Below are 18,937 nucleotides of genomic sequence, written 5' to 3'. Positions count from 1 at the left end.
CTGTTAACTAGTGTCTGTCACCTTCCACAAATAAAACTAATTTGGTTTCCTTAAATAGGAAGATGAAAACTTGTTATCTATTGGCTTTGTCAGGAGAAAAGATACTCGGGCATCTGAGAAAATGTGTCACTAGTACCACGACTATCATGAAAAACAAAAATAACGTCTATGGTAGTTATATGATAGAAGAAATAAACAGGCCTCATCCTGTTCCCACTAAATCCAATTTTAAATGTTTTCCCAAATTCTAGCTGTTTATGTAATCTCTAATATTGTAATGAATTCCATCCGTACTTACTTGTCTGTGTAACACAGGAAGCTCACAGTGCTTAACCCCTATTGTATTCTTCTGTTGTCCTCAACCCTCCTGATCTTTTCCTGTCTTCCCCAAGCAGGGGTACGCGCAAAGCTGTTATTTTATAACCAGTGCTAGTGCAGCTCTGTAGCTGTGGCTCCTCCAGCTGAGACAAAGGGTAAAGGGATGCAAGGCCATATTTTGAGAACGATAATAACATTTACAAAGTACTTTTTATCCCTAGTTCTCAAAGTACTTTACAAAGGTGGGTAAGAATTATTGGCCCTTCTTTAAAAATAAACTGAGGAATGGATCTGATAAGCAGCTTTGTTCATGTAGCAAGTCACAGGCAGTAGGACTTCCTCATTTCTGGCTGCATGGACTGTATGTAATCCCTTATGTAATTGTGCCATAAACAGTGTTCTGTCTGACAGTCTCCATAGGAAGAATACCAGGAGAGAGCACTTGTAATTAGGATTCGATTTATGATAAAACAGCACACCCAGTGCTGCTCTTTTATCACACTTCTTTGAGGGCAAGAGTAAGCCTTTACAAACTGACAAGGTGTCAGTAGTGAGAATAACAAGGGCAGAGTTATGGTGATGTACAGCTTCTTAACAAAGAGAAATAGGATTAAACTGTGAATTAAATTTTAGTCTAAATAATGACAAAAGCTCACATGATAATTTTCCAAGAGACATTATGGAAGTCTGGTTCTTTGTTAACACTGGACTAGATAAAATAATAAAGATGGTGGCTGAATAGAAAGGAAGTTGAATACATTCTACTAATTTCACAGGTAATATTACTCAATTTTATTCTGAGAGTAGTATTCAACTAGTTATCAAGCTTATCAAGCATTGTTAATACTCTGTCAATTTTTCAATATCAGTGAAATTAGTCAATAATTTACCTAGTTAATCCTGTCTAACCAGCTCGCAAATGAGCTGTTGGGAATAGCACTGCATTGGGAAAGGGATGAGCTTTCCTCTTTAAGCTCAGTGATTAAGTGCTTCACAAACCGTCAAACTGGCTCAGTTACTACCCTCATCAAATCTAACCCGTGAGTTTAGGTTGATACTGAAACTGTTCCACAACTTGAACTTTCAAGCAAAACATATGCAATGAATGAAACATAGTGACTAGAATGTTTATAAATCCCACCATCAGGCGTTTTATTTGCATTTTTTAATTGTTTGGTAAAATAGGAGAGGAAAAAAGAAAATGAAATTTGTAATAAAGTGATTGAATTGTAACACTATGCACTTAATTGCTGCATGGGGCACTTGTGCTGAAGCGGAGCTCAGTTCTGGTTTAACTGAGTTACGCAGTTTAGGGCTCATGTTCCATGACAGAATTTTATAGGGAAAATTACACTGCATAGTTCTTTACCTAATCATCCTCTGTTAGGTCTCTGCTGCCTTCACAGATTTAATGTACCTCGTTTCAAAATTAATTTTTTAGGAAAATATACTTCATGACCCACCTTTCCGGAATCCTTACAATATTAAAACACACATGTTTTGGGTTTTGTTGTTTGTATTAAATCCCAAAGAACCTCATAATGGAATTGCAAGTTTAAAAAGGGGGGGGGGGGGAGGAATCAGAAGTAAAAACATTTTTAAGCTGTTGTAGAATGCAGAGCTGATTTTGAACTGTGACTATTAAAATATATGTGATTAGTAGAATAGGAATCAAAATTAGAATGAACTAGGTTTGCCTTTTTTAATAAGTTGATCCTTCCCAGAAATAATTTCTTATCTGCATCGTTTGGATGGAATTTTTCATGCATCTAAAACTTTCTTTTTTTCCCCCCCCCGCTCTCTATTTAGGAAAATTCCTCCTGCGGCAGATAGTCCTATGCCTTCTCCAGCAGCACATGTCTCCACTCCTTTTCCAGCATCAGTCTTGCAGCCTTTCAGCAACCCCAGTGCAGTGTATATTCCTTCAACACCTATCAGTTCAAGAATCACTTCTTCTTCTTACATAATGACATCAGCCATGTTATCAAATGCAGCCTTTGTGACAACGTCAGATACGAATTCCATTATGTCACACACTACAGCTTTTCCTCATGTGGCTGCAAGCCTAAGTATCATGGACTCAACTTTTAAGGCACCATCAGCTGTGTCACCAGTGCCAGCAGTCATCCCTTCCCCATCCCACAAGCCATCCAAAACAAAAACCAGCAAATCCTCAAAAGTGAAAGACCTGTCATCTCGGAGTGATGAGTCTTCAAGTAACAAAAAGAAAAAGCCGCAGTCGTCATCGTCTTCATCATCCTCATTATCTTTGCAAACATCTTCCTCGTCTTCATTTTCAGGGTCCCACAAAAAGAACTGTGTCCTGAACCCCAGTTCAACTTTGAACTCCTATCAGGCTACATCTTCCTATAACAGTATGTCTGTGCACAATACAAATAACGGAACAAGCCCACTCAGTGCCAAATCGGAGCCCTCAGGACGGACTTCATTATCAAGTAGTTCAACAGACTCAGTGAAACATATGAGCATGGTAGTAAGCAGTATTGACTCTTCTAATCTGTCTGTATCTTCTCTTGTGCACCACTCAGGGGACCATTCCCTGGGAGCACATAATGCAGTGTCTTCTCTAGCCCTTTCTTTCGACAAATCAGAAGGAAAAAAACGTAAAAACTCTAGTTCTAGTAGCAAAGCCTGTAAAATCACTAAAATGCCTGGTATGAATAGTGTTCATAGAAAGAGCACTGCCAACCTTATTTCTGCGGTGCCAGATCCTACAAGCAGCTCCATCTCTCGGCAGGTAAGGGACTCTTCCAGTTATTTTTTTGCAGGTCATGTTTGACTTGAAATATTTCATGCATTCTGAAAAGGAAATACTATGTTTGCTTCAGATTGTTTTTCATCACACAGCCAACTTTCTAGGTTCATACAGAAACATATTTGTATTTGTTTTGTACCAATCATAGAGAGATGCTTTGAGAGTTAAAAATATATATGCTTTTAAAAAATATTTTATGAGATTTTTTTTATTCAATTAATAAAGTAGCCATTTGTATCTTTGAAAGTAAAATTGAATGTCCAGAATGGATAAATAATTTTTAGAAATTAATTTCAGGTCTTAATTCTCATCTTTGAAATAAATTGTGTCATTAAAACAGAAAGATAAACAGTCAGCATTTCTGTTTGTTTCTTTTCTCATACTTGTTGCTGATTCATCTTTTAATGTTATGCAAGTCTCCTCATTTCTCTTATGTAAAACGCTTGCATCTACCTTTCCCTGTGGGGAGAGTCTGAGATGCCTGACCTCAGATGCTGTTTCCTGTTTGAAACTGGAAAAATTAAGAAATTAAGATCTTAATCAGATGACCCTTAGTGGACATTTGGTCATCTTTTTAGTGCATGTGTTCAGAATATTGAAGTCAGTGCAACAGATAAGGTTACACTCTTACTTCATGGTCACTAGCAATAGAGCTTTGACTTCTCTTTCAGTGATGCTATATAAGGACAAAAGTATATGTGAAGTAAAATTTGGTGGAAAAAGTGCCGATACGATCTTTATAATGATCTGCTGTTTCATTCTGCTACCGTGTCCAGTGCTGTGCAGTGCACAGAAAACACAGCTTGGCCCTGGCCTCAGAAAGACAAAACCATAGAAAATAGAATACCTCAGAAAATCTAGAGAAGGTAGCTTAGGGGATTTATTTTGTTTCTGAACTGCTGTGAAACTCTCATTTCCTAAGGATATTGCGCATAAAATGGAATTTGGAAATGAAGAGGGTAAGATCTTGGGCAAGGCAATCCATAGGTTATAGCAGAGAGAAATGGGAGTGGAAGAAGGGAATAAACGAATTCTAAAACTGTTACAGCAGACACAATGAAGGTCTCAAAGAATGGCTTAGCAGGTATATTTTCTCTTCCCTACTTCCAGCAGAGGCGCAACCGAGATTGTTTGGCTTTTAAAAATGGGTAGTGGCATTGTCTTTCTATCTTAAGCCTTTTAAATGTGTCCTGCAATCAAAACTAATTTTTAAGTCACTGAAGTCAGTGGAGGATGCTGAAGTCAGTGGAGGATGCTTCATTCTGTCATACACCTGATTTTTGAAATGTGTTTGTGCCCAAAAAGATTAAATTGCCCTGAGATATACTATTTCACATGGGAAGAAAAAGTAAATACAAATGGTTATTTTGGTACAAGCATTGGTAGCAGGAAATGGACTGTATCCTCTTCTCACAGTACATAGACTGTATCTGTAGCTAGTACAGTCTCAGGGAGTCTTACAGATATGCGCAGGAGGTTCTGAGTTCAAATTCTGGCTCCCCTAGTGATTCAGTCTGTTCCTGTGGGACATTCCTCTTCCAGTTTGTGATGTATTTCAGCATGTTGCACAGTGGAAGTAAATAAACCATAAAGAATCAAATTAGAGGTCTTCTTTGAATATTTGTAAATATGTGAATAATACTAATAATTTTTCCTTAAGTAAAAGGTTAAATATATGTAATGAGCGTAATAATATACAGATTTGTAAACATAATGTTTTTATATACATGTACAGGTGCATACACATATATATGTATACATGCATATATGTGTGTATATATGTAAAAGTGGGTCACCCTTTCATACTGCTGGTCTTTGGAGCTACATTAGTAATCAAAAATAGGAGGTAAAGTGGAGTTGGTTGTATTTCAGATGTCTGGCTGGCAGCTAATTTTCTTTGTGGCAACAATACTGAATTGTATGCGATAACAAAATAGACATTTCCTACTGTTTATTTGTGCTATAAATAAATGACATTTGTACCCACTTAAGCATATGGGTCAAATCATACTACGTACTCTGCAAGTGAATACTAAAACTCTGGAGAATACAACACTTGAAATCACTTTTAAGGTCTGCTGTTTTGACTTGCTGTGTTCTAGAAATGCAATCGGAGTAAAAATACCACCAAAAAAATCAGTATTACTTAAAATCTTGCTCCTGTTCCCTGATGTAATTGGGCAAATTAAATTAAGAGAATAAGAACATGGAAAAAAGCTCAAGTGACTTGTGATAGGCTCAGGTATTCTTTTTTCTAATTTAATTCAAGTCTGGCCTGGGTAGATAGCAACTGAAATGGTGTTAACCATTGGGTTTTGAAGTATACTTTATTTTTAAAAGAAAAAAAAAAAAGGGACTTAAGTCCTAGCCTCACCCTAATCCTTTTGAAATGGTGTGTCCATCATTAAAGACCCAACACAACTGGGAATCTTTCTTACTTTCACTGAGTGCTGTAACTGTTCAGTCTGTCTGAATTACCCTTCTGTTCTGGAGCGCTGCCCTCCCAGCTCTGAATGAAGACAGGATGGTAAAGCAGCTCAAAGCTGACCACAGTGCTGCAAGCTGTGTTGCGCCTTGCTTTGTCTTATGTAGAGAGTCAGGCTGTTAGTCATAGGAGCACTGAATGAATGAAGCCTAAAGAGGTATAATATTCCCTCTCATGATTCTGGGACCTCAGCAAGTCTATTTCTTAGTGGCTATTTTTCCATTTAAAAGATGGATGTGTATTTTATTATGAATGGATTTTATTAATGTTATAATGGTGGATGTAGAGAAGAAAGTTTTGTCATGATGTTCCAAATGGATAGGAAAGATTTTGCAAGGTTGTGTATCTTTAGTCAAGATTTGTATATTGAAGAAAATCTTGATATGGCACATTACTACCTAGAGAATAACAGCTGTGGCATGCAAAACTATAAGCTAAAGGGAACAGGATAGGCAGAGGCCTACCCTTTTAATCTTGGTGCACGAAGGGAGCTGCCTTCAGAATCGGCTGTAAATAGAAACTTTAAACATTTCTTCTGGACAGAATGTGAATAGAGAACACTGTTTTAAATAGTCACTGTGAGAAAGGGCAGATACAGAGAGGGAGACAAAGGCTACATTACACTATATACATGAAAGGGCAAAATAACAACTGATGTTGCAGAAGGGAAGGAGAAAACTATGATGTTGGTCAAAACCCTGCCAGCCAATGCCACAGTCCCATCTATTCAGTAACAAACTTGCAGCTGCATTTCTCACTGTTTAGAAGAGAGGTCCTTGCTACCTCTCCGTCAAATGAATAAAGTTGGTGTTACTTGAAGTCCACTGACCTTGTGAGTAACTATTCAAACTCCGGTCATCTGCCGTTTGCCGGCAGGTGTCCATGGTTAATTTTTACCAGCCTTGTAACCCCTGAGGAACTGCTCCTCTGACTCAACAGCTGTCTCCCCTTTTGTATTGCGACAGAAATATCTACACTATGTTTATGGGTTGTTGTAGAAAAACCTAAGACAGACTGTTCTTGCAGAGTGCTGTAATCTCTCCAGCATTGAAATGTCTGGATTGAATACTGCAATATTTTAACTAAGAACTTTTAAAATGTATGCATGTGTACTATCGATTTGCACTCATTCCCAAAGAAATCCTCTGACGCAGTAAATTGATACAATTGCAAAATTAAACTTCTGGAGTTTGATTCTTCTGGTTAATATTTGCTTTATTGAGCAATAATAAATGAAGACTCTATATGGAAGAAAATGGCATAACTTCGGGCATGCTATGGTGATTGGCCACTTGCTTTAAACTCCCCAGGCGTGGGGGAGGTCCGCTGGGGAGGAGCCTGACCTTGAGAGCTCTGTGCTCTCTCAGTTGCAGACTAGCTGCACTGAGTGACTCCAGTAACTAGAGAAACTAGTATTTCAGTCTAGAGAGGTGGGGTTTTACAGTCTATATTCCCCTGGTAACTGTTTCTTGTGTCGTTTTCTGAGCTGTAATAGTATTTATGTGCCTTTTAAGAGTTTATTTAAAGTATACAGGCTCTGAGAGATAATTATGATTCTATCTGAAGAAGTGTATCTTTTGCAGTAGCAAAATACCTGTGTTCCAAATGCAGAGCAATTAGTGCCACTTTACACAGGAAAGGGAAGGCCATTACCAGCATCTGCATTCAGCTGACAAATATGCCTCTCACTACTGCTCAATTAATGTCTTGCAGATTGGAAAAAATAGCAGTGTAGCTTTGTCACAATCCAGTCCTTCGAGTACATCAAACCCCGTACACAACAGACAAGTAAGTTGCTTTAAAAAAAAAAAGTGTACTTAAGTAGTCTGTAAGCAGTTTTGAAATATTTTATACTGTATAACCTTAAAATACAATTTCCTTATGAATACAATTCTTTATAGAAGCTGTCCTTCAGTGAACTAATATTAGATTTCTCCTCTCACATAATTTTTTTTTTCCAGCTATTTTCCCCTCTGAGATTTATGAATAACAAGTTTTCTGCTTGTTTTTCACCACCTGTTAATACGCCTCAGGTTGGCTTATGTGCTGCTCACTGGCTGTTGCTTTGGTGATAAAAACTCAGCAGCAGCAGCAGCAGAAACTGTCTGCACAGGATCCAGCTAAGCTGATGTGGTTTTCCTATCCAGCTTCCTCTGCTGAGCGAGATGGCACAGCAGAGTCCTCAAACTGGCATAGAAGGGACAGCATTTAAAAATAGGCCAGAAGTGAAAGCAGCAAAGGGAGAACAGAAACAGGACAGAGAAGACAGGGCACTTGACTATTCAGGGAAACTAATCTGAAAACCTAACTAAGCTAAGCATAATCTGAATTCTTCTTAGACTGTGAGAAATCCTTAGTGCTCCCACCATACCTGTTTATCACACAGACTACTAGTCAGATAATTATGTTAAATTCTGTAACTCAGCTTTTTTGTGAGGACAGGTGCTTGACCTGTGATCCAGCCCTCATCTGTCTGGAGGACTAATAGACTAGTTTATTTTTTTAACATGGCCCCTACTGTTTGACTCTCCAAGTTGAGTAGTCAGACAACTTGGAGTAGTTTGTTAGTAGTTGAGTAGTTTATCAGGAATTCATTATCAAGATCCCTGGTATGAAAAGGTTTCCCACCTCAGCAAGATGTAGTCACAAGAAAACAAAAATTCCAGAGGATTTTTCTGTAGAACCAGTCAGTATTTTAGAATTCTGTTACATGTTCTGGCTAAATTATACAGGAGTAGTTATTCCAAATGGCTGTGCTGCTTAGTTTCTGCTGTGTAGACACAGCAAAAGAATAGTAATGATTGTAGTAATGATAACCCACAACTGTGTCCCAATTAAAAATATTCTGAATCACTTGCATCTTGAGATGAACTGCCAAACAGTAAATTTATTTTTTTTTCTCTTGGTGCTGAAAGCAAAGCAGTATACGCATGGAAGAACTACTCTGAAGGGAAGAAAGTGGAAAGTTTCTTCATACTTCTAAGGACTGGCATTTTGCTGTGTGAGACACTGTCATCCAACTGCCAGTAACAAACATGGGATAAAGCTGTTCTGAAGTGCAAAACTACTTTTGCTTTAACTTCCTGCTCCTGTGTTAGTATAAAATAACACACTACCTGAGGAGCAGAGCTTGTTGGGATCTGTTGCCTAGATCCCGGGGGGAAAACCTAACAGTACAAAACATTAATTTTGTGGCAGCCTTATGTAAACAGAGGCTATTGCTGAGCTTTTCAGCTGCCTGTTTCCGTAACTTTATCAAAAATAGAAGTGCTTGCTTGTTTTAAGCCCCACAAACTCTTTATTGTTAAAAATAAGTTTCTGTCAGTTTGGTAGTTGAATGTGGAGCTCAGAATACAAATACAAAAGAAAATCAAGATGTATTAAGCTTTGTTAAACTTTTTTTTTTTCTTTATTAACTCTAACACAGGATTTTAGTGTTTGGATCCATGAATAATGATTACCTATCTAATGAATGCTTGTCACTGTCAAAATAAATCTGAGCTGCTTTGTTGACAGCTTTCATCTCCAATCTAGCAACTGAATAGTCTCTAAATAAAATTTTAGTCTTAAACTGTGCCATAATATTCCTTTATAAAGGTGTTGTTAATGAGGTCACAATAAGTGGATCTGCAAGTATCGGCTGTGGCAGTAAAGATAATACTAGGGGAACGTGAGCTCTCTTGTTTTTAATGTTAGTGGTGTTACAACCATGATAATCGGGGAGTCCAAGTGAAGCAAGGTCTGTAGGCAGAGACAATCTCTGCTCTACACTGGGTTTTACAGTTGGAAAAAACAGGCAAGTTTTCATGAATACAAGTCAGAACAACAGACTTTCAACAATGCAGTTTGAAGTAGAATTGCAGCCGTCAAGCTAAATGTGAGTATAGAGCAGTTACTCTGGACTTCCTCCACTGTGTTACCTGGTCAGGCAACCTGTCGGGGTTGTCTGCTGGTGCAGAGGGGGAGTTAGAAGGGAGGAGAAGATTGTTGTTTCTCAAGAGAAGGGAGAGGTGTCTTTAGCTCAACACGGGGTTGAGTGACTGGGTGAGAATGAGGCATTTGGGAAATTGTGGTAGGCTGTAAACCCAGTCTCATTTGAACTGATCGCTGGCGTGCAGTCCTACTGAGAAAGCCAGCTTCCCCACTCACCTTCCGAAGGTGTCCAGTCGGAGCTGAGAGGACGTGCGGCAGTGCGGTGAAAGTCACCTGCCACCGGTAACTGGGTGTTTCCCATTACTGAGTTGTGAGATAAAGGGGCCCTGTGGTGGTTTTGATTTCACTCAAGTAGTTTCTTTTGGTCGTTTGCTATACTCTTGGGTACTCCTGTGGGGGACTGGTGGCTGTGAGGATACTTTTGTGGGCCTGTCTGCTCTCTCCCATCGCATTAAACTCAGTCAGGTTAAACTCAGACAAATTGTTCTCAATTCATGTTTAATTTGAACGTTGCTGCATCTATTTGAGACCTGAACAGGGGCTTGTATACATAAAAGCGTGCCTGTTTTTCCAACTATTGTTACTTTCATAAAAAAATATTATTTTTCCCTACAAAACCTACTTGGTTTTTAACAAACGTTAATGGAATGGTAGTTTTACAGTCGAATTATTTGTGCCTGTTATTACAAACAGTGTATTAAAATCTTGTTTTCTCCAGATTTTATCCTTGTTCTAGGTTTATAACTAATCAAGTGTTTTTGTCTTCATAGTGTTTTTAGGTGCCTGAATGTGTTAACACTTCAAGACCTCAGTATGCGGTGGTTTTTAAATACTGAGTAACTAGATCATTTTATTAAGGGAAGGTGACAACGTGTATGCTGTGTGGGGATTCCTTGTGCATGAAAACATGCTGTGTAGAGGAAAAGACTCTTCAGAGTTGTCATCTAAATGCTACTCTTTATTTGTAATGATACACCAAGTTAATGAACATGAGATTCAGCAAAGCTTACTAAAATCAGACAGTCCCAAAAGGAAATACGCTGTTTATTCAAAGCAGTTCCTTTTCTTAAAGGTTTAATGTAATCAGTAAACAGGGAGGGAATTTAGTTCAGGTACTTGAAATAAGTTCCTGCTTTGAGTTCTGTCAGGCACAGATGTTATTAAAGTATGATGTACTGAAAGACATTTTGTGATTCTGACCCTGGCTCTGGTTTCTCTTTTAGAAGACATCAAACCGGACTGGTAGAATAAGGACTCTTCCGTAACAAGGAAAAGGAACCAGCCTATAATCTCTAGCTCTCGGCAGCCCTACTCCACAGGGTTTTTATTTTCTATGTCCTGCAGATGGATTTAACCTTTTATGAATTTGTGGTTTTAAAGAGAATTAAATTTACAGAAAACTGTAATAGTGATTTGTTTAGTTTTTCACTTGTATTTGCCACTGATCTGTGCGTTCTGCTTGGTTATATTTCATGCCTTTTAAAGCTGTTAGCGTTGCAATGCTCCCTTTGTTTCCTACCAGAACACAGCAGACATTCCAAAAAAAACCCAGATCATGATTTGAATTTATTTAAAGGATCTCCAAATTTTTTCATGAAATAAAAATTACAGTAATTCTGTATTTAAGCTTGTCCTATGGATAAAAATTGAGTGCATTTCTTAGTAATTTGCAAACAGCTGGGGCACTGCAACTTTAGGGACTAATCCTGACTGGTGCTCTGTACCTACAGCATTTAATAATTTCAGTGGGAGTTCTGAGTGTTCAGCCTCTTCCAGGACCAGGCTCTTAAGGAATCTGTACTTCAATCAATGCATAGAGCATTTTTGCACCAAACTGTAATTAATGTTATCAGGGGCTCAACATGCAAAATCCCCATATCTTGGTGGATTTCCAGACCCTCAAGATCATAGCACTTGGTAACTTCAGTGAACAGTTTGGGTTTGCAAGGACAGGAGTTGAGCAGATTGGCTTGCATTAATAGAATTGCACTGACAGTGTTTCTTATAGGATTACTGAATAATTTTTTAATAAAATATAGATTTTATAATCAGGAAGCCAATACTAGGTACTGGAACAATAGTACAGAGGAGTTAATTTTTATTTCTACAGTGTTAAAAGTGCACTTATATGCTGGTTTATTTACATCTTGGGGAAAGGCGAGAGACTGCAAATAGGGAGATTATTACTACTTTCTTTTTTAAAAAAAGAAGGCTTAAGGCAAATTTTAAGACTAAAAATGTTTAAGCAATTATAAACAAGGCTAGACCCTTTGAAAAAAGTTTAGAAATATTCTTAAAATAAATTTTTATAGTGTTAATTTTGTAATAATTTATGTTTTGCTATACTTCAGAGCTAACTGACCGGTATAGTTTCAGAAACAGTATGAAACTTAGGAAAGTTTAAGCAATGTTTATATTTTTAAAATGTTCTTTGAATTATGTTTTTATTGTACATTTCTTCAAACTGAAAAATGTGTACATATCTTTGTTATTTTTGCACAATTTTTGTCTTGTTCAGTTTTAGGAGCAGTACTATGTTGATTTTTTTAATTTATTTTGAGTTATAAAACTGCAGGAGTTTAAAAATCTCAGTAACAAAGTCATCCTCTGTAATCAATGAACTGCTATTTCTAGTTGTTGAGGGAAAACAGTGGTTGTGAGATTCAGTGGTTGCTTCTGAGAAATAATGCTAATCAATGACTGAAGGAGCAATTTTGTAGTTTTAGGAAGCTTTAGCTCTTTCCATGCATCTTTTAATTGGAAAGCTGGAATATGGAGCCTGTCCTTTGAATGCTGCTTCAATTTTTTTTCAACTGGCTTACACCTGACAGCATTTCAGGAAAGTTAAGCACCAAGTAAAATCCCACAGTGTTCTTTCATCATCAAAGAATCATTATTTAGTTATACGTATCAAAAATTTCAGCCTGAAAAGTGACATGGAAGTAAACATTTGGGAAAAATGGATACAAACTGGACCAGCCTATAATGCATTATTAGTGTAGCATTCACTCGGTAGTTCTTTTTCTTCCCCGTTTGCCTGAAAATCTTGTGATTTGTTTCCAGCAATAGAGGCTCAGAAGCTTTGGTTGTTACACATACGCAATGCATAGGCCCGTCAGCCATAAAAAGCGACTTGGATAACTTGTATGCCTTCTTTTGTATTGATGTAACAATTGTAAATAGTGCTGATCGACCTTTGTAGAGAATAGTTTATACAGCATATTCTATTATTGCTGATTCTCAGTGAACTATTGTTTTAAAAAAAAGAAGAAAAAAATAAATTTTTCTATTTACACCTTATATTTTGTTATGCTGTTGACCCATGGCACTTTAACAAAACTCTGTGGGTTTTGCATAGCTGGTCAGTCATGGGATATATTAAATAACTGTTGTTGCACAGAAATGAATTTGCACCTGCTATATTGTGCTTTCCTACTACAGATTTTAGAACCTTTTCCAGAAGACTTTTGAAGAAAGCATGTCCAATCATTCTAAGAAAAAAAAAATGCCATACTTGTACAGCCAATTTCTTTTCTACAATCCATATTTTGTAACACTAAGTATTTTCATTCTTTGTCCTGCACCTTTATGTATTAGCAGTATCAAATAGAATTCATTCCATGCTTGTGATAATTGTAAGCAGAATAAATGTCTAAAGTAGGTGTAAATAGTAAATTCTATGGCTTACAGTTTAAAAAAGGAAAAACAGAACAAACGTATCTGATTGATACTGCCATGGTTCAACACCGGGCCTGGAGATATTCTCTAGTGAGCGATTGTAATTTTTGTTTTTTGCTTTATTATTATTTTTTTTTTGTAACATGGCTTTGTAAATAAAATAATTTATATGTTTGTAAGAAACAGATGGGTTTTGTCATTATTTATCTTTGCAAAGCAAAAATGGTATGTATTGCGAGACTGCCCTTTTTCTTCCCAGAGGCCGATGTACACGGTGCAGATGGCCAGCACTGAGAATTAAACTGGTAGTTCAAAAGATCTGCCCAGCTCTCTGTACAAGGCTGGATTGCTCTGGGATTGGTTTTGGCATTCGTGTCTAAAATATTTCTGTCTTTACATGTCAGGACACGTGTGACAATCAGCTACTGAGGTTTTTGCACTGATAAATCATTTTTAAATTCCTTTGCTTAGCTGAATGCATTTTCTCATTCCTTATCAGTGTAAGAATTAACTTTGCTTGAGCTGCTAGATTTAGGAATTCTCACTTCAATGGGCAGTACAAATTTATAACCAGGCTTTTTATCATTTCTAATACTAAAAATGCAGCTTTTATCTAGGCATTAAGATTCTTGTTCTGTGTAAAGCCTGTTCCAATTACAGATCCAATGAGACTTAAATTGTTCATTGGCTTGTCAGCTCTGCAGAGAGGATTGCAGGTTTTTTCTCTCGCAGCAAACCTCTTCTGCAAATCTGGGGAAGATGTACATTTTTATGCTCCTTTCATGAAGTATCTGGAAACTCAGTCTTGGAGATACTGTAGGGAAGACACTCATAATTATGGTATGATCTTTTTTAAAAGCAAGAAATTTGGACTGCAAACTGTGTTTTTGTATGTATACACTCAGAACTGGCAGAAGAGATAAAGCTGGCCTGCATTACAGGAAACAGTAATCGAAGGAGGAAATTTTACCTTCTAGGTAAACAGCTTTTTGTGTAATGTCTTGCATGTTCTGATGCATGTGGCAAAAGCTAATCCTGAACTTCCTCTTCACTGTCCAATTTGTGCCTTGGTCTGAGCTGCCTATATTTTGAAAGTGTTCTGAGTTTTGTTTTTTGTTTGGTTTTTTTTTTAATCTTGAGTTTATCTTTTCTAGCATAGAAAAACCGAACATCGTGAAGTAACAGTAGATACTGAAGTTTCATCTGAGGGACTGGTCCCCACATATGGCTGAAGAGTGACACTGTGTTTGTAAGATGCTTTGCTATTCCTAGCAGCCATTAGAAATTAAAGCTACAGCCAAGAAAATGAAATATTGCAGCCATGAGTTATTAGGTGCTTGCCATCATTGCCAATGGCCAGCAAAGGCTGAAGACCACTAAATTTTCTTTTCCAAATATGACTGAGTCATTTTTTAGCACTTGCCAGTTTGTTAGAATGATTTACAAGCTGTTCTCTATTTGGAGTTGGTTTCCCCCACCCTTTTTTTGGTTATGCAACAAGTATTTTGCTCGTAGCAGTACTCTTTTGCTTGTATTATCTGACATGCTCTAAATACCACCAGTTTCAGAGGGAAGTAGATCACACTGTAACATTTTTATTTATTGCTCTCTAGTTTTTATGCTTCTGTTTTTACCACAGAAATATTTATTTTAGAAGAAAGTCGTTGCTGTCTGCAACCAGTATCTGTTTTACTCTTCCAAGTCTGTCAGGATTCACAATTGGAAGAAATGCCAAATACTGATTCCAGAAATATTTGGAGGAGATTCATACAACAGAGTCAGACTTCGGAACACAAGAATGTTTATTTTATGCAAATTTTTATGCTCTTTTGCTCCTTGAGTACCTCTTGAAAGCTACTACTCGAAACAAGTACAGACCTCTTTTAAAACATACTTTCCTAAGTAGAAGAAAGATAAAGCTGATAATTCAGCAGCAGGTCCCTGTTTCCCCTTCGACTGGAGCATCCATGGTAGATGGTATGCATACTCTTGTTCTCATTTTGTAATGCATCACAAATGACATGGGCAGGATTCTTTTGTGGGTGGTTTTTTGTTGTTTATGGCTGACCTTGCAGAAGTATTTAGATCTAGTCTGTAATCTGCTCTTTAGGGAAGCTTCCCCTGTTTAGCTTGCTCAAAATAACAATCAGGATCCAGGAGAACTTGATTTGAGGGTAAGGACACCAGTAGGGATTTAAGATGGTACACAACATTCAGCTGCCCCTTGGCAGATTTCCCAAACCTGAAAGATTTAGCTCTGAAATTGAATCTGGGTTTGATTAACTTGGAGCAGTTACTAACATGGTTGATGTGACACCACAAGAGACTAGTTCTCAGAAAAGTTGTCTAGCATGAACAAAGTATATTTACAGAATGCTACAGGTATAAAGGCCTGTTGGTGTAAATGCAATGAATGGCCTGATGAACTCATGAGTGCCACCCTGTGAGTCCCGTGTCTGTGTCAGCTATTTCCAGCCTGGCCCCTGCTGAGGCAGAGGAGGGACTGGTGGCAGAGTAAGCATCACTGCAGAAGAGAAACCATCATCCCTTCCCAGTGGCAAATTTTCTCAGTGCTGATTTGGAGAGCTGTGTCACGGGTGAGTAGACAGGTCACTGGAAAAGGATTACTCGGGCTCAATCCTTTAGCCTTTCCCACCACAGATGCAAAATATATAGGCCTGTCACCTTAGTTCTGAAGATACTCTCAACAGCCTACACAAGAAACTGTCCCTTCTGGTCAGCTCCACTCTTAAATTACAAGTATTTCCCTTCCTTTTTCTTTCGTTTTCTCTTATTTTGACCCATAATCAGTTGGGGGGTTTTGTGGTGTGTTTGGGGGCAGGGGGGAAGGTTGGTTTTTTAATCTTGCCTTGAGTTACTCCTTCCTTGTTAGTTCTCTTTAGGATTTGTGTTTGGACCACATAGCCTGAACAGTAATACCAACACACTGGGCTTGCTGCTTCATTATCAAGGAGATACCAAGAGTGCAAAAAGCTGGTTTTCACTTGTGTTATTTTGCAGAGTGCTTCCAAGGCCTACAGCTTCATACCCTGAGCATGGATGCTTCCCAAGAAAGAAAACATTCAAAGGGAAATGCTCCATTTGTGCTCCTTAACCTGGAACAAGCCAAGTGCATGTTTGCTCCTGGAGTACATAACAGACTCAGTGTTGGGCCTTTTGTTCCTAACAGACAATTCTCTAATGCCTCTTCTACTTTGCCCCTAGCATATCACTGGACCACTCGCTCCCATGACCTCCGATATTGATCTTCCAATCCCGAACTCCTTTCATCTGCAGTTAAATGCCAATGAAGCCTGAAAGATACTAGCTTTTCCATCTCGAGCTTCTGTCCAGGGCCTTTGGGCCCAGACCAGCCTTCAAAATCCCTTATGTGAGGTTGCCAAGAAAGGGAGAGAGGAAAAGAAATTGAAGCACAAAGTGAGTGGGTGAGCACTATGATGAATGTCTGGCTCCAACTCACCACTTGCCCTGACTTACGGGGACAAAATAGCAGCCTGCCAATACCTGTGAGGAGGTCACTAGATCAGAGACAGACTCTTCAGTGCTGCATGGTGGCAGGGTGAGAAACAATGAACATAAGTTGACACGAGGGAAGTTCAGACTGGGTACGAGGATAAACCTTCCTGCCATGGAGACAGTCAAGCGGTAGAACAAGCTGCTTAGAGAGGTAGGTGCAATCTCCAACTTTTGAGATTTTCAAACCCAAACGGGATAAAGCTCTAAGCAACTGGGTCTGACCTCAGAGCTGACCCTGCTTTGAGCAGGAAGCTGGACTACAGACCTGCTGTCCTATGATCCAGATGTGAAGAAAGCAATAATGATGATCTAACTGCTCTCTCAAGGACTGATCTTGTAGGGTCATTTTCTTAGAAATGCTCCCTTGGGCCTCCTTAGGGTAGTTTCCTAATACCAAACACTCTTCATTGCTTGGTCTTTGTTATTCATTAACCGGCTTTTTTTGGTCGCTATAATTCCCACTCAGAGCTGGTGACACCCAAGACCTTATCATTGGCCTTTCTCACCCTACTATGTCTTCCCAAGATAGATATTTCACTGGCTTTTTTTCCAAATGTCCCTGAGATATACCACAGAGTTTCCTTTGAATCACTTTACCTGCTTTGTTTCTAAGACAGCATAGGATGAAGCAGAGAAACTACTGTCCACTCTAACAAGTCTTGTCTTTTTACGTTCACAGAACCAAGCACTTCAGATGTTCTCCAAGAATGTTTACCTTTTGAGGAATCATGAACACCTTTACACTAAGGATGGGTAACTGTGTAACAGACTAGATGGCATTATTTTCTAAATCTACTATCCCGGTAACCAGTACATTCTCTATTATAGCATGTGCACTGTTGCATCTTATAGGAAGGGCATGTCTATTCTTGACACCTGTGGGAAACCATCTACATTGATATTGACCTGCACCAAATGTTGGTGCATCCAGAAAAAATTTGGACTGGGGGGGATCAGAGAAACTAAGGCGATGGAGATGGATCTCTGATCTCCACCACCCTGTGTAGTGTGAACTCGCTCTACACATACTGCTAGAATAAAAGCATCTATGCTCTTAAGAGCTATGGACTCAGAGCCACATTTAAACAGACAAATATACTATATATCTCAAAGAATGAAGGCTCCTGCTAAGCATCTTCTTTTTTCCCCTTTGCCTTCAGCAAAAGTCCCACTGTAGTTCTAGGAAATCAATTTCTTGGGTTTTCAGTCAACTGGGAAGTGGCCAGTTCTGTAAGAGAGCTAAGTTTCCTGATATTAAACTAGCCTTTTTTGTGACCTATTTTTACTTTGTTTGCAAAGCACCATTTGACTCACAAACAATAACTGGAAGTATTTTTCTAATTCCTGATATTTAATTTTTCTCAGTATATGATTTTTGATGGCAGGTTTAGTCTTTATTTTGCAGTTGACTGAAAAAAACCCCAGCATTCACAGCTTAGCCTTAAAACTGCAGGCTCGTGTTCCTGTAGGGGGGACTGGGATGGCAACATGGTGGAGGCACAAGTGATCTTCTGTACTACAAGGCTACTTCTGTACTACATCAAGGACAATTTATTGACAGAAGTGCTCAACAAGCTGAGTCTGGCTATGCTAGACATGCTACTCACACATAAGGAAGGGCTGGCTGGGAACATTGACATTGGTGGCAGCCTTGGCAGCAGTGACTAAGAGATAGCAAAGCTTAAGATTCTGAGGGAAGTGAGGAAGATAAATAGTTGAACTGCAACCCTGGAATTCAGGAGAGCAGACTTTGTCTCCTGCAGACATTTGGTTGGCAGAATCCCACAGAAGACTGCCCTGCAGGGCCCAGGGGAGCTAGCTGAAGCACAAGAACAGTCCATCCTGACATGCAGGAAGTTGAGCAGACATGGGAGAAGGCTAGGGTGGCTGAATGGGGAACTCCTGGCTGAAATCAAATCCAAAAAGTGAGTATACAGACTGTGGAAGCAGGGGTGGGCTAACCGGGAGGAATACAGAAATGCTGCCTAGGCATGCTGAAGCAGAACTAGGAAAGCCAAAGCTCAGCTGGAGTTGGAATTAGTGAGGGATGTGAAGGGCCCTTTCTGTATATTAACGTGGAAGGAAGGCTAAGGAAAATGTGGGTCCCACTATGTGGGATGGGTAACCTAATGACAAAGGACATGGAAACAACTGAGGTACACTCGGTGCTGCCTTTGCTTCAGGTTTTAACTGGAGAGGTCCATGCTCAG

At 38.7% G+C, this 18,937-nt stretch overlaps 1 protein-coding gene across 5 annotated transcripts in view; it reads left to right on the top strand.

The window, feature by feature from the left end:
- Window positions 1-13,351, top strand: part of ATXN7L1 (ataxin 7 like 1) — a 120,981-nt gene extending 107,630 nt beyond the window's left edge. For 4 of the 5 annotated variants that reach the window (XM_072859482.1, XM_072859469.1, XM_072859492.1 and 1 more), the window contains 3 exons: window positions 2,128-3,076; window positions 7,293-7,367; window positions 10,736-13,351. In XM_072859482.1, coding sequence (XP_072715583.1) covers window positions 2,128-3,076; window positions 7,293-7,367; window positions 10,736-10,777 — 1,066 coding nt within the window. In that variant the 3' untranslated portion in view covers window positions 10,778-13,351. Of the gene's footprint in view, window positions 1-2,127; window positions 3,077-7,292; window positions 7,368-8,494; window positions 10,681-10,735 lie in introns of those variants that run through there. The other variant, XM_072859475.1, reaches the window with a different exon arrangement.
- The last annotated feature ends 5,586 nt before the right edge of the window (window positions 13,352-18,937 follow it).

This window comes from Ciconia boyciana, chromosome 1, assembly GCF_034638445.1.
Source record: "Ciconia boyciana chromosome 1, ASM3463844v1, whole genome shotgun sequence".
Classification (NCBI taxonomy): Eukaryota; Metazoa; Chordata; class Aves; order Ciconiiformes; family Ciconiidae; genus Ciconia; species Ciconia boyciana.
The sequence above is the reverse complement of the archived record's forward strand: the minus strand, read 5'-3'. Positions and strand labels throughout refer to the sequence as shown.